General features: G+C 49.1%; 1 protein-coding gene across 2 annotated transcripts in view; it reads right to left on the bottom strand.

Annotated features, from left to right (window-relative positions):
* The window catches only part of EPHB4 (EPH receptor B4), a 110,242-nt gene extending 94,301 nt beyond the window's left edge, over window positions 1–15,941 (bottom strand). For both annotated transcript variants that reach the window (XM_085638733.1, XM_085638734.1), the window contains exon 1: window positions 15,219–15,941. In XM_085638733.1, the coding sequence (XP_085494859.1) occupies window positions 15,219–15,276 (58 nt within the window). In that variant the 5' untranslated portion in view covers window positions 15,277–15,941. The remainder of the gene's footprint in view (window positions 1–15,218) is intronic.
* Window positions 15,942–16,558: the final 617 nt, after the last annotated feature.

The following is a 16,558-nucleotide window of genomic DNA, read 5'->3' as shown; positions in this document are numbered from 1 at the left end:
AATGCCGCTCTGAGCTCCAGTGAGTCATCATCTCGTACAGTAGGGGACACAACATCAATAGGTCCCGTTACATCCAGCAGAAAGACTCTCTTAAAACAGGAGACATCACTCATAGCGCCTGTAATACCCAGAGTGAAATGCTCTCTCTGGTACTAGGGAAGACATCAACTCCCAGAATCCTGCTGCCTCAGTCCACTCTTGTTGACTGCATCCTTGCCTTTGACCCTATATAGTATTGCATCCTTGACTTTGACCTTATGTAGTGCTGCATCCTTGCCTTTGACCCTATATAGTGCTCCATCCTTGCCTTTGACCCTATATAGTACTGCATCCTTGCCTTTGACCTTATATAGTGCTCCATCCTTTCCTTTGACCCTATATAGTACTGCATCCTTGCCTTTGACCCTATATAGAGCTGCATCCTTGCCTTTGACCCTATATGGTGCTGCATCCTTGCCTTTGACCCTATATGGTGCTGCATCCTTGCCTTTGACCCTATATAGTGCTGCATCTATGCCTTTGACCCTATATAGTGCTGCATCCTTGCCTTTGACCCTATGTAGTGCTCCATCCTTGCCTTTGACCCTATGTAGTGCTGCATCCTTGCCTTTGACCCTATGTAGTGCTGCATCCCTGCCTTTGTCCCTATATAGTGCTGCATCCTTGCCTTTGACCCTATGTAGTGCTGCATCCTTGCCTTTGACCCTCTATAGTACTGCATCCTTGCCTTTGACCCTCTATAGTACTGCATCCTTGCCTTTGACCCTATGTAGTGCTGCATCCTTGCCTTTGACCCTATATAGTGCTGCATCCTTGCCTTTGACCCTGCATAGTGCTCTGATGCCTTCTGGTTACGTTTGTGCTCTGCACATACCGCATACATACACAGAAACATCACCCATAGCGCTTGGCATAATCAGTGTGAGATGCCATTGCTTATACCCAGGCCTATTGCAATCATGCAGCAACTGAAGCTCAAATTATGTGGCAAGGTTCAACTAAATTTTGCAATAAGTAAAGGAGAAATTATGCAACACAGTGTGTGCATTATTATCTCGGTATGTTGACAATTTAACACACAATATGACACAAAACTGAAGCCGTCCCATGAAAAGTACATACCGTCCAAAATAAAGAACACTGCACATCTTTAGCAGGTCCAGTGCAAGACGTTACTCACCAGCAGGTCATAGTGCTGCGCTGTGTGGAATCCTGGGGGTCGCCATTTTGTTAGCGCGGCCTTTGCTTCCTACCAGAGTGTAACGGAGAGGATGTGGCATAACGGCTAGAGCGGCCAACCTCGAAGCTGGAGAACTGGGTTCGAGTGTCAGCAGGGACGCTCGACATCCTGTGATTCTGGGCAAATCACTTGATCTCCCTGTGCCTAACATAAATAAATGTGTACGTCTGTAACTGGTGCGCGTGTAAAGCGCTCTGATACCTTTGGGTCTAGTTCGTGCTATATTAAACTAAAAAGAAATGTAAAAACTCCCCGCTGTGCTTTAGCATGAAAGCGAGCCCACTTCCTGGAATAAAAGGTGTGGCTCGTTCATTATAATTTTCAAACTTATGTTCAGTTTTGTATTTGCCCCTTGTCCACACCACAGAACTCCTGGAAATACTTGTTACAATTATCAAAGAGTCCTGCAGAAAGGGACCTTGTTTTTAATATCTGTCTCATTAAGAGGCGCTCTCGGAATGTACTACAGGGGCCCTGTGTGGAGGAGTGTGGCTCAATGGTTAGAGCGGCAGACCCTGAAGCAGAGTTCTGGCCAGGGACCAGGGTTCGATTCCCACCTCGGCGGGGCTCGGGCTCAATTTCCTCGGACCTGTCTATTCTCGCCTCGGTGCCTATTCTAATCACGGGCCCCACGCTGCAACTCAGGGCAATAGCTTGCTTAGCCTCCACACCGGCCCCAACAGCGCTAAGGATGCCTGGCTTCACCCTGGGGGTGCCCAGGAGTGGACACTTCACAGGGAAAGCCAGGAGGGGTTCCACAGCGGTATGAGTATCAGCGCCAGGAAACCGTAAAGGTGACACCGCAAGGTGGCCGTCTGGTGACAGTGCGCTCTATAAGTACCTTGACATTTACATTTACATTACATTTACATTTGGAAAGAGTGGCTCCCAGTTTGCAATTCTCCTGAACAATGAGAGCCTATGTGTTAATTTATTTAATTTGTAAAGTGCAAACTGTCACCAAAAACAGCCATCTTGGAGACTGTGAGGGCGCTAACAGCGGCATCAGTTTGGGAAAAGTCAGGTCTTTAAAGCTTTTCCCAAAGCTCAAATAACTTCTGCTGTGAGAACAAAGTCTCCAATGTAAAGCTACGTTTATGTGAAAAGTGAAGCCCATCTTTTCTTGACAAAGAATAAATCAATATTTCCAGCAGGAATATAAACCCTTGGTTGGATTCCAAGCCCACCCCTTGGAGACTTGACAGTAACAGGACTTCACTGTCCCTCTTGTGTCAGCTGCGGCCTTGCAACCCCTGAACAGCGGTCCTGATAACCTTTGGTCTGTTTGAGCTAAAAACATTTTCCCTAAAAAATTTGTATTATGCAATTATGCATTTTGTCTCTGTGGCAAGCGAGGCAAATTCAAGTTTTTGAAGATTCATCGTTTTTCCAGTGAGTCATTTTTAGGTCGAGCATTGGCAGCCGATATGCTGTTCTGCGAGCATGCTGCAGTGTAATATGGACTTGAAGCCCCGCCCACTCTGTCCATATTTGTCATTGGCTTGTGTCATTGTCCTTCCTAAATGCTGACTTCTGATTCGTTCATAGGCTTGTTAGTTCCTTCTTAGTACCGCCTTGTCTTCATTTGTAACCTCCCATGAGGACTGGCCCTTTTACTTTGATTGTTACACGGTTTGTCTTATTCAGTCTGTGAGCACTTTTTTCTTTAATGAGTTTTTCCTACTGAAGACATGCTTTACTGCAACATTCAGCGCGTCATGTGCGCTTTCATTTTCCAAGCAGCCCGGGACAATGGCGGTCGCTTCTTTGATATGCAATAGATCTTGCATTTACAAAAGTTATTGGCATTGTAAATTACAATGCCTTTTATTTATGTGTTAATTATCAAAGCTGAAAAATAAAAGGCATTGTCCTTTACAATGCCAATAGCTTAAACTCTAGCAAATGTGAGACCTATTGCATTGCAAATGCTTGTTTATTATTCCTCACCTGACATCACCCAGGGTGAAATAACATCTCCCACCTTTTAGATTATATACATGGCAAATGAAATTACTCAATTCTGCGCCCGTGGCATTTTCCACATATGGATTTGCCACAACATCTGATGCTTAATTTGCAGATTTTACCCGCAATAAAAAAACATTTCCAGCTCAAAAGGAACAAAGGTGACTAAAAATACAATGACGCGTGTTTCTACGCAGTGGAAGGCCCTTCACAAAAGCTGACTCAATTCTCTACTGTTGCATTTGAGTAGGGCCACTGGAATTAAGTGTTGTGTGGCGTTCTTCGCAAAATGATAGATCTGCAGCATTTGCCACATAATCCATTGCCTGCTGCATAATCTGCATAATGTTTCTAGCTCAAAGAGTTAAAAGTTACTAAAAACGGAGTGACACATGGCTGCATACTGGGCGGCCCTTTTCGAAGCTTGCCTGGCCACCTTTCTGTTGATTATTGCTAAATGGTGTTATAATGGTATCAATGAGGTGCAACCAAGGCCCAGACAGAGTCAACTATTGTAAAAAAAAATTGCAAAATAATGAAGTAATATTATCACAAAATGTACAGCATTATGGCACCTAATTTGCCTTTCCATTCCACATAATTTACTCAACCCGTCCGCACATTTTGACCCTCTCCTGCCGCATAATTCCAATGGCCGTGACTATGAGCAGAGCACAGGAATTTTGCAATTCAAGGACTGCAGCAGTTTCTGCATAATTTTTTGTTACATTTGCCACATAATTCATCATCGGTTGCATAATCTGAACATTTTAACAAAAAAGTTCTTTCTGGACTATAAACGGGTCAGAGTTACTAAAAACGTGGCAACCGTTGACTGGTCACCTTTCCGTTGCTTATTGCTGATTTTGGGTGTTAAACTTGTGCTAATGAGGTGAAACATTTCCCCAGACAGTGCTTATGTGTAAAAAATAAAATAAGGAAGCAAAGCTATCACACGTGTGCCCCATAACTTACCTTTTCTTACCACATAATGTAGTCAACCCCTACCACATACTTTTGTGCTCACTAGCTACATCATTCCCGTGGCCCTGACTTTGAGACATCAGTGACAGCCGGGTGTGTCAGTATATTTAACACCACAGAAGACAGCCACCCCTCACAGGTCCTGTCAGCATATAACCAGTGTGGCATGGCATCTGTGAGACGTCACCCATAGCTCCTAACATGACCAATGCGAGACTTCATCCCTTATACCATGAGACACGAGTGACAGCCCTGGTGTACCTAGTGTGACATACAGATAATACCGCCTCTTACACCTCAGCAGAGACCCCTCAAGCCCTGTCAGCGTATAACCGTGTGCAGTGACACCTCGTTGCCAGCACTGCAGCTGTCTCTTGCTGTCGTGTGGTGGGGGAGGGGAGGGGAGAGACAACCTCTCGTCACTGGTGACCCCTTCTTGTAAGTGACGCCGGCCCTTTGCAGCTACTCATACCCTGGACTTCAAGTGACCTCTCTGTGAGGCCCTCCTGACGCCAACATGTCTGCCCATCCCGCGGCCAAGAGACATGCGAGAGTATTGTAGGGGCACCTGAGGGGGTCTCCGGGGACCCTTTATTTCTCGGTATGGGGCCGGACTTGACTCTGATAGTGGGGCAAAACGTGAGCGAATGCGCCATTGTTTGAGTCTTTTAAGTGTGAGGCCTTCCCTGATTTTCTGGATGTGAAGTTGTGGTGGGGCGTCTTGGGGGGCGGGGGTGGCCGTCGCCCATCTCGGAGTGTTGGCAGAGTCCTGACTGCCTCTAGGTGCAAGGTTCAAGGTTCAAGGCAGGTGAGGGGGATACAATTCCTGAGTGCACCAGGCCTGCGCTCGATTCCATGTGTACCCTCAAAATACAGCCCCTCTGCCCCCCCCGCCCCTCTAGTGAGCCTCACATTCAACACCCCTACGTCTCCCCCTCCCTCGTCCGCAGCACCCCAACACAAGCCTGGCAGGCCCTTCAAAGGCTCCGGAGCGGCCAGCGGCCCATGGGGGCCCAGGCGCCATGTGCTGGAACAGCTGCTCCGAGGCGGCCGGGCAGACGCAGGCCGAGGAATGCGCCCCAAACAAAGGGAGGAGAGAGGGGGGAACAACACACACGGCCCCTTCCCCTCCCAATCCGAGCTGCAGTGCACCCCTGTCCAGGGAGGCCTCGACGCCCTTCATTGGAAACTCAAACCAGCCCCCCCCCCCCCCCCCCCCCCCCCAAACAGAACAGGCCGCAACAAAATACAGCCCGAAAACTCAAAGCGAATATCACACGCTCCGGCGGGCCGCAATGCCCGTTAAAGCCCGACCCGGGACTAATTATCCAGAGCCTGTTTAGCCTGGCTTGTAGGGGTGGGGGCGTCTCTCCCCCTTTTTTGAATTAAAAAAAAGTAACGTTCCCAGCGGATTAAGGGAAATCCGATTAAGGCGTGATGAGATTTTAGGAAATGGTTACCCTAGTTATAAACCGTTAGGAATGTAAAACGCGATTTGAGTGGTCGCCCATCGGTCGTCCAAAATTACACAGCCCCATAAAATTAACGAAGAGTCTCCTTGACACTTTAAAGCTGAGTAAACTAAATTTTAATTCGTGTCTGTCCATAAATGACGACATCCTTAGCCGCGGTCTCCCGATTTTATCACTGTTTCTGGATATTCTCAAACATATGAATTTAGCCTTCAAGTTATTCGCAAGTTTTTATATGTACTATATTATGAATTTTAGCTCTAATTCTGTCCGCTTTTATAATGGGAAGAGCAACCCGTTTTTATACTCGCTTTATTGTTTCAGGGCACTATAGATAGGAAATGTAGTTGTACGATGTACCGACGCCAGAGGGATGGACGCTTGCTGCGACTCGAACCCGCGCCCCGGAGACGCACCGCATGCGCCAGTGGCAATCGTTTAACTCACTGCATGTTTACCGTACTTACCTTGGTAGCAGGGCGGCTTTTTTCTGTATTTTGAGTCCAGTTAATGTTAGAAAGCTTTGCAGGTTCTTTTATTTGGGGGCTAAGGCAGCGCTATCCTCCAAGACGCGGCCTCGGAGCGCTTTGAAGGAGAGAAGAAACGACAGTTGGGTCCCAGTGCTAAAAGCGAGGGCGGCAGCGCTCGTCAATCTGCAGCGATGCATGTGTAGGAGGAAGTCTGCCAACAAACGTGAACCCCTGAAGGAGAAAGGCCAAAGTCCGGGTGAGGCGGGCATCCGGGTCTCAGACACCTGCCCGGAGGGCTGCAGGAGACAACTGGCCAGGGTGCCAACTGTGGGCGATCTCCCAAAAGCCGAGGTGAAAAGAGGCGTTTTTACGGATTTTCTGAAGTTTTAGGTAGTCATTTTCAAGTCTTAGGGTGAAAAACAGCGCGTCTTGGATGTGGAAGGGCCGACCCCCTGCTGTAGGGTCAGTTGACAGGATGCCCGCCCTGGTGTGTCTGACACCCCCTGCTAAGAGTGTATGCGAGGAATAGTACTGGGAAGTAGAGTGCTGCGCGGCTTTCTAGTGCCTAGTGAACCAAGCAGCTTTCAGGGCGCTATTTCCTTTCCTGGAAATGTAAAGTACGCCTGAGCTGAACAATAAATGAATTACTTGTTACCAAAGACTACAAGGGTGAGGACATTCAGGTCTTCGGGTCACATCGGACGGATACAGACCCATATGTTTCCAACCGATGGAGACCTTTACAACTTTTAGAAGCTAAGGATGCACCCCTGGTCTGCATGGAATGGTACAGTCCTGAAAAACATGAATCCATAAAACACAACAAGCTGTCCTTTTAGTGACCGACGGAAGTAGTACCCGCTTGCGGTGCAGAATGGCACAGTCCTGAAAAAATCAATAAAACACAAACAACTGGCTCTTATTGGCTCTGAAAGACTGACAGACACTAAAATGGAGGCGCGTTTGTACTTATGAAGGAATGTAGGCCTGAAAGTCGCCCTCCTAACCCAGACCAGCTTAAAAAACCCATAACGTCACTTCCTGGGATTTATCGACCAACAGGGCTTGAAAGGGAGCCCTTACCAGCCGATAGAGACAAACAGGTGCTCCCCGGCCCCTTGCCCGCACATACGGACCAAATGTCTTCTGTTTCCACAGACACTGGCATGTAGGCCCCTGTCTTTGGTGGGTGAGAGGCCAACATTTTATTACGGGGACCACCAAAAGCTGCCACCCCGGCCCTTCGAGACTTTATATATGTTTATTTATTTAATGCATACGTGTATTTGGAGAGTGAAGTGTCACCCCCAGCCGGTTCATAAGTGAAAGAGAGCGCCGTGTGGTCCTCCTGGTCAGAGACACCCGTGCCTCCACCGGATCCCCAGACACCCCAGATCCACTGACGCCTGCAGCGGGCACTAATATTTAAACACGTTTTTTTGCCCCCCCCCCCCCCTACACACATTCTGCACATTTCTCGACATTCCCTGCTCTCAGGAGGTGCTTCCCCAACGCCGCGGCCTCCTCTTTCCTAAAAAGACCCGTATTCCAACCGGGGCCAAGGCGGGGATACAAAAATGTCACAGTTTGTGATTTCTAAAAGTGAGCTTTGCGCCCCCGCCCCCCAAGAGGGAGGGGGGGGGGGGCTGGACGCTGCCCCCTCCGCCAGGGTCTTTATTTAATCCCTTTTCAATGAGTTTTCGTGTTCCCTTTTCTTTCACTCGGTCTTTCTCATCAGCCCCAAAAAGCTGCAAAGGGGAACAGAAGGCGGCCAGGGGGTCTGACAGCAGTGGGCGAGGGAGGCAGAAAGCCCCCAGATTAAGGGAGGGGTCGATTGATTGCGGGGGCACAGATAATAGGAAGGGAGGGGCCTCGTTCTCGGACACAGGCATCATCTACCTTTTTCATCTTTTAAAAAGAGGCAAATTAGACTCAATTTGTGCCGGTGTTAGCCTGGGGGCCTGGGATTCGGTGCCGGAGGGGAGGTAGACACAATGTGTGCTGGTGTTAGCTCGGTGGGTTGGGGTTCGGTGCCGGACAGCAATGCAGCTGTGCATTAGAGGCTGAAATTCAGAATGTTTTTCTTCTAAACACAGTGAAAGGAGTGAGTGTGTCAGCCAGAAAGAAACCCCGTTTTTCTACACGGCCCCCTAAATCACTTTTCAGAATATGATGATTTTACAGAAAGATAAGATTAGAGGGCAGAATATCTCCTGTCTCCCCAACTCACTGCTTCGCCTTACCCCTCACATAGTCTCCCAATTCACCCCCTTACACAGGACAGATGTGGGTTTGAGCAGATGACCCCTTTCCTACTGGCGGGACTATGTGTAGTTAACAGTTGTTTATTCTGTTCCAGTTGCTGGCTATAGATGGGTGTTTTCCACTTTAGGCTCTGCTATAGTTGGAATTTGTTCCACTTGAGCGAGTTGGATTTTGTTCCACTGGCAGGCTGTAGTTGAGTTTTGGTCTACTACAGACCATAGTTTCGTTTTGTTCCTGGAATATTGTATTCTATTCCAGTTAAAGCTGTAGTAGGGTGTTGTTCTTTTGAGAAAATAATTGGATTTCATTTAATTGACACTTTAATTGTATTTTGTTTACTTGAGGCCGAAGGTGGATTTTGTTCCACTTGAGGCTATAGTCAAGTTCTGTTTCACTTGAAACCACAGTTGAGTTTTGTTTCACTTGAGCGATATCAATTGAGTCTACAGTTGGGGTTTGTTCCAGTTGAGGCTATAGTTGGGGTTTGTTCCACTTGAGCAATATAGTTGGGATATGCTCCAGTTCAGGTTTGAGTTGGGTTTTATTCCAGTTGATGTCATAGGTGGACTTTGTTCCAGTTGAGATTATAGTTCTACTTTGGCGCAATTGAGGTTATAGTTGGATTTTTTTCCTGGTGAGGTTATAGTTGGGTTTTGTTCCAGTTGGGGTTCATGTTGGGTTTTGTTCCAGTTGAGGTTATAGTTGGATTTTTTTCCTGGTGAGGTTATAGTTGGGTTTTGTTCCGGTTGGGGTTATGGTTGGGTTTTGTTCCAGTTGGGGTTCATGTTGGATTTGGTTCCAGTTGAGGTTATAGTTGGGTTTTGTTCCGGTTGGGGTTATAGTTGGACTTTGTTCCAGTTGAGATTATAGTTCTACTTTGGCACAATTGAGGTTATAGTTGGATTTTTTTCCTGGTGAGGTTATAGTTGGGTTTTGTTCCAGTTGGGGTTATGGTTGGGGTTTGTTCCAGTTGGGGTTCATGTTGGATTTTGTTCCAGTTGAGGTTATAGTTGGGTTTTGTTCCGGTTGGGGTTATGGTTGGGTTTTGTTCCAGTTGGGGTTCATGTTGGATTTGGTTCCAGTTGAGGTTATAGTTGGGTTTTGTTCCGGTTGGGGTTATAGTTGGACTTTGTTCCAGTTGAGATTATAGTTCTACTTTGGCACAATTGAGGGTATAGTTGGATTTTTTTCCTGGTGAGGTTATAGTTGGGTTTTGTTCCAGTTGGGGTTATGGTTGGGTTTTGTTCCAGTTGGGGTTCATGTTGGATTTTGTTCCAGTTGAGGTTATAGTTGGGTTTTGTTCCGGTTGGGGTTATAGTTGGGTTTTGTTCCAGTTGGATTTTGTTCCAGTTGAGGATATAGTGAAATATTGTTCTAGTTGAGGTTATAGTCGAATGTTGTTCCAGTGGAGGCTTTAGTTGGGGTTTGGTCCACGTGAACGATATAGTTGGGATTTGCTCCAGTTGAGGTTATAGTTCTACTTTGGCCCAGTTGAGTTTGTAGTTGGGTTTTGTTCCAGTTGAGGTTATAGTTGGGTTTTGTTCCAGTTGGGGTTATAGTTGGGTTTTGTTCCAGTTGGATATTGTTCCAGTTGAGGATATAGTCGAATGTTGTTCCAGTGGAGGCTATAGTTGGGGTTTGGTCCACGTGAACAATATAGTTGGGATTTGCTCCAGTTGATGTTATAGTTCTACTTTGGCCCAGTTGAGTTTGTAGTTGGGTTTTGTTACAGTTGAGGTTCGAGTTAAGTTTTGTTCCATTTGAGGTTTTGGTTGGATTTTGGTCGAGTTGAGACTACCATTGGGGTTTTCTTTTGGTCCACTTGGGGCTATTGCTAATTATTGCCCCAATTTAGGCTAAAGTTGGGGTCTTTCCAGTGGGGGGTAAAGTCTGCGTCCTCCCCACGGGTGAATTATCGTTCAAACTTTTCGAATGTGGAGGCAATCCTTAGAAGTGCCAAGCTGGGGGCCTGTGACTGGGTACCATTGCAATAGGGAGGGCTACAGATGGGCGCGGGTGCTGTTCCTTTCCCCGGAGGGCGGGTGTGGATAGATCTATCATTCCTCCTCATGGTACGTTCCAACTGGGGGTTCTGCTTGTACCTCGCTTGAGCGTTGGAGGTGCAGGCTGGCTTTGATCTAGTTGGTGGTTTCTAGTTGGTCTCAGTCCAGCGAGAGGTCTTTACCTATTTGTGGGTGCAGCTGAGGGGCCCTATAGTGACGCTTCCTTTCCAAATGGAGTGGCTTATGTTGCACGCTGACCCTACAAGTGGGGTTGTACAGAGTTGTTCCAGTGTGGGGGGCTAGTAGGCCGTTCCCGTTTCGGGTGCAACAGATGCCCTTATTTCCAGATTGGTTCAGTGGGACTCCTTTGGGCTTCATTCAGTTAGAGGGGCATTAAGGGGGTCTCCTTCCTCACTCGGAGCTGCAGTTGTGCCCCTCAACCGAGAGGCCTCCCAATGGGTTCTGTCCGAGGGAGGGGGCCAGGGATGGGCCGAGTTCCAAATGATTGACTCAAACTTGGGGGCGGGAGAGAGCTGCTCTTTCGATTGGGGTCATGGGACCAGTGTTGAAGCCTCGGAGGCTACATTTTGGCTACTGAGTTGGGGAGAACCGTGTTTGAGTCGTGCTTGCGAGGGGGCATCCGAGCTAGGAGTTATTCCCCCTCCTCCCTCAAAAGCACCCCTCAAGTCCCGCAGACCCTCCGAGTTCAAAGCCACGGGCACCTGTGCCCTATTAAAAGAGGGAGATAGGAAGTGGCAGCAGGTAATGCCACAGAAAGACCCCCTTTATGACCACCCCGGGCATCCCCCCTGGCAAGGTTGGAGACACTGGCCCATTAGCTCTAAGCCTTCGAAAGGGCTCGTCTGTCCGTCGAGTTATTGTTTGGAATTCTGCTCTTTCGATGTTGTTTTAATGGTGGGTTTTACTGCGTGATGATTGGTTCTTCAAAGCACGGTGTTTGTTTACAATGTAAACATGTGTGGTCCATTCTGTAGACAGATCTGCCTTCTTCCCTTGCAGACTTATATGGGGCGCGCTCTGAGCTCTGCCTCCCCCCCTCCCCAATAGACCTACATTCTGTCCCTCACCCCCCTAGACTTACCCCTGTCACCCACACCCACCAGTTACACCAAGAGCCCTTTGACTTCTGTCCCTCAGCACCCCTGATTTACCCCTGCCCCCCACCAGACTTACACCGAGAGCCCTCTTTCCCTCAGGCCCTCTGACTAACTCCTGCCCCATACCTACACCAAGAGCCCTCCTGCTTCTGCCCCCCTTCCCAGACATACACTAAGGGCCCTCTGGCTTCTGCCTCCCCCCTCAGACTTACACCAACAGCCCTCTGGCTTCCAGACTTACTCCTGCCCCCATATCTACACCAAGAGCCCTCTTGCTTCTGCCCGCAGACTTACATAAAGAAGCCCCCTGGCTTCTGTCCTTCAGCCCTCCTAACTTACTCCATCTCACATAACTGCAACAAGAGCCCTCTGGCTATGTTTTTCAGCCCTCCTGACTTACTCCTGTCCCCCATACCTACACCAAGAGCCCCCTGCCCCCCCCCCAGACTTACACTGAGTGGCCCCTGGCTTCTGTCCCCCTCATAGACTTACACGGGTACCTCTGTGGCTTTTGTCCCTCCCACCCAGACTTACATCAAGAGCCCACTGCTTCTGTCCCTCTGTCCTCCAGACTTACTCCTGCCCCCCCAATACCTACACCAAGAGCACCCTGGCTTCTGTCCCTCAGCCCTCCTGAATTACCCCTGACCCCCCATACCTGCACCAACAGCCCTCTGGCTTCTGGCCCTCAGCCCTCCCTCCTGACTTACTCCTGCCTCCCAGACGTACACATAAAGCCCCCTAGCCACTGCCCCCCAGATGAACACCCAGAGCCCTCTGGCTCTGTTCCCCTCATAGGATTCCAGGGGCGGGCTGTGGCTTCTGTTCCTCTGCCCCTAGACTTACACCGAGAGCTCCTGGTTATTGTTCCTTCACAGACGTCACCCATAGGCTTGCACACAGAATATTCTGGTTCCAAGTCTCCCTAGAGCAGATGATCCTGGTTCCTAGTCTCCATAGACTTACATGGAGAAGGTCTTGATTCCTAGTCTCCATAGACTTACATGGGGAGTGTTCCGGCTCCTACTCTCTATAGACTTACATGAAAAGGGTCCTGGTTCCTGATCTCCATAGTATTACATGGGGTATGCTCTGGTTCCAGATCTCCATGGACTTATAAGGGGAACGTCCTGGTTTCTGATCTCCATAGACTTTCATAGAGAGGGTCCTGGTTCCTGGTCTATATAGACTTACACTGGGAGTATTCTGGTTCCATTGAGATGGTACTGGATTCCGTAGACGTACATGGAGAGAGCCCTGGTTTCTAGTCTCCATAGATGTCCAAGCAGAGTGCTCTGGTTCCTAGTCTCCTAGACTTACATGGAGAGGACCCTGGATACTTGTCTCCATCGACTTGCATGTAGAGTGTTCTGGTTCCTGGTCCCCATAGACTTACATGGAAAGGGTCCTGATTCCTAGTGGACCCTACACTTGCATGACAAGTGTTGAGGTTTCTGATCTCCATAGACCTACATAGGAAGGGTCCTGGTTCCCTGCTTCCATAGACTTGCATGACAAGTGTTGAGGTTTCTGATCTCCATAGACTTGCATGACAAGTGTTGAGGTTTCTGGTCTCCATAGACTTGCATGACAAGTATTGAGGTTTCTGGTCTCCATAGACTTGCACGGGGAGTATACTGACTTATAAACCCCCGAGATCTGCCTCTGGGAGCTTTAAACTATGTACCCAGCGATTCACACTGAACACGCCATGGCTTGTATCGCTCAAGACGTGCACAGTTGATGCAACAGGCCCCAACAGCCCCCCTGACAAGTCACCCTCCCTCAAACCTAGCTGCATCTCTTCGTATGTTAATTTTCTAGCAATATAAAACATTGTCATCTTAATAATAAAACTACATGATGCACAACCTCATGCCAAAAAACAAGCACAGGCAATAAATCTAACTTTAATGGGACAATTCACGTAAAACACAGGCATGCCCAAATGCTGTTTGAACGAGTTTCATTTACAAACATTCTTCCTTACATTAAAGCTTGTCCTTTTGGAGTTACAAATGCTGGGGGAAGCAGTAAAAACGGCTGTCCACAATATAGAATGCATATAGGAGACAAGAATAGAATGTGACAAAGGGCGCGAACATTGAGTTTGTTTGAGGTGTAAAATAGTACCTTGTGCAATGTAAAGGGAACACTTTCTAAAAGGTGGAATGATACAGCAAGTAGCCGGTGTCATGAGGTGGGAGAGGTACACTTTTTATATCTGTATGTAAAGAAAGTGTAACAAAACGTGAAATACAGCAGCCGTCAAGCCAGACCTAAAAACTTACAGGAGCGAGGATTAAATACACAGACACCTTGTGGTGCCCATGCGTTCTGTGGCCCCTCTGGCCTGTGACTGCTTCTCTTCGCATCTTGTCTGATACGTAGGCCTCGTTTAAAGCTGGGAAATGTGCCCACCTTTTTTGTTTGTTTGTTTGTTAAAATAATAGCCTGAAAGTTACATGACACTGCGGCACTCGGCATGGAATAAACTATAGGCGAGACGTGACTTTTGGACGGAAAATCACATTTTTAACAGGACAGCGGGCTCGGGAAGAAGCGAGCCGCTCGGCTGCACCCCGCAATTAATACGGATTCCAAATCGGAGCGGGGGCGGTGGGGGGCGGGCTTCAAAGAGGGCAGTTTTCCGCGCAGGTCACCCGTGAACCATGCATGGCCTGGACCGGAGGGCGTGGGCACGACCTGCTCATGCAGGGCGCCCGCGTCTCACCCGCGGCCAGGTTCTTAACTCGCACTCCCAGGCCAATGTTGAACCATCCCTTGAGAGCGGTTCTTTTATTTGCAGGCGGTCAATAGAATACCTTTAGAATTCCGCTCACTTCTAAAAGTAACTTACCCCACTTCTTATAGTAGCAATACATATTTTAAGCAGCCCTACAGAATTATATAAATCACTGTTTTAAATGTTACAAAAATGTACATTCACTCAAAAACCTTTCTCCATCCGTCTGGGCTGCGCATTCCACTATGAACAAAAAAAAACCCTGGTCGTGATGAGTTAGTCGCGCGGGGATTTGGGGAAATATAAATTGTGACTTCCCTACAGAGGCGGGGGAGGGGGGATGTATAACTGAAGGAAAGGCCCGGGTGCAGCCATGCTGAGCGAGCCGGGGTAACGATGGGGCATGGCGGGCGCGTGTCACGCCCGACAGGGTCTGTGCACTGTCCCCCATTAGCAGGGGTGCGGGCCAAAAACATTTACTTCGCGGCTGGCGAAACTCCCAAGCGCCTCCTTATCGATCATAGATAAGTAAACGCAAAAGAGTTTTTTTCTTCAAATGTTAAGCTCTGCGCGCGCTCCCGTAGGTTGGAGGGCAGCACAACACACGAAAGGTGATCAGGAATCTAGCGCACACCACACACTGACATTTCTTGGCGCTGCTTCTCACAGAACTTCGAAGTACGAATTTCAAACTATCATTTTCATCTTTGAACTGAGGGGTGAGGGTGGAATGCGAGGCTGACGTGTCTGGGTTTGCACCGGGTCGCGCACAGATGTCAGGAGCAGGTTCCTTAACCCACTTATCTACCTCACTGGAACCCTATTGACAAAGGGAAGCGCCCCGTCATTCCAAATCAGTCCCCAAAAGGCCCAAGTTTTTGTTTTTCTGAAACGTTTGGCAAACATTTGGCGAAGAGAGGCACAAACAACATCAGACACAGGGGGCACGTACCTTCCAGAGCCAGACAGAGGGGCAGGAACACAGCGAACAGCTGAAGAAAGCGCTCCATCGCGACCAGAAATCCGAATATCCGAAATTATAACAAGTTGTAAATATCGCTGTCACCGACGTACCCCCAGGATCGGAGGCGGGCGCGCTGCTTCAGGGCAGGGTGTCCACTCTCTGCACCGGAGCACGGCGGGGGGCTGCACACAGTGCCTTAAGCGGATCTCCCCGCGCTGGTCCGCAGCCGCCGAGCTGGGTCCATCCCAGAAACCGGGCAACATGTGGGTTCGAGCCCAGAAAACACTCCAGACCCGAAAAAACACCAACAACCAGAAACTGATCCGGAATCCACCCAAAAATGAAGGCACCGAGCCGGTGACTCGAGGCCGGGGTAAGAGCGGGTATTCGGACACCGAAGGGTCCTCCTGGCGGACGGCGCTCCGGACGCAGGAAAAGTTCGGATTCCTTGTTCGCGGACCCGGTCCCGTCTGCCGTTGGGTGCCCGGCGGCAGGAAAGTCTGGTTCCCTCTGATACGCGGACCCGGGTGAAAGGCTTCCTACGATGGGGTGATTTTTATGACTTCCTCTGGTTCTCGGACCTGGTCCGGGTGTAGTTCGGTTCCGGCTGCGAGAGGAGCCACCGATCCGGCTGCATAAACTTTCTAAATACTTTTTGGAGATCGGTGTAGCCGGAGACGTTCCTCGTCCAAAGGAGAGAAAGTGCACAGTGGGCGCAGGCTTCCCAGCCCGATGGGGAGGTCCTGGGAGCTGGGGGCGGGGCCCACGTGGGAGGGAGGGTCTGCCGAACCCGCCCCTCTGTAGACAGCGCGAGGCTCTCTCTGAGTGGCACGTTCCGTGCGGGAGAGCGCTGTGAGACTGGCAGGTTCCCCTCTCAGATAGCTCAGAGTGTTAAAGAGCCTGCTGAAGAAGTGGTTGTGAGACTAGGCAGCTCACAGGTTCATGTTCCAGATAGCTCAGGGTGTTTAAGCGCCTGCTGCAGACCTCTCTGGGATGGGGTCTGCAGATTAAAGTTATTAGCCACACTCACAGGCCGATAGTTTAGGGGTTGAAGGCGTCTGCTGAAGATGTCCTAGTGAAGTCTGTCCCAGATTGATAGCTCAGGCTGTCTAGGCGCCTGTGGAGAGATGTCTGTGACGTCTAAAGGTCACATGTGCATTCCCTTAGGCAGATCAACGTGTTAAGGCGCCTGCTGTAAAGACTTCTCTGAAGTGTGCAAGGCACATGTCCCAGTCCCAGATGGATCGATAGCTCAGAGTGTTAGGGCCCCTCTCGAAGATGTCTGCGAGGTCCGATAGTCACATGTTCCAGTCCAAGATGCACAGTTA

The sequence above is a fragment of the Triturus cristatus genome, chromosome 12 (genome assembly GCF_964204655.1).
Source record: "Triturus cristatus chromosome 12, aTriCri1.1, whole genome shotgun sequence".
In the NCBI taxonomy this organism is placed as follows: Eukaryota; Metazoa; Chordata; class Amphibia; order Caudata; family Salamandridae; genus Triturus; species Triturus cristatus.
The sequence above is the reverse complement of the archived record's forward strand: the minus strand, read 5'-3'. Positions and strand labels throughout refer to the sequence as shown.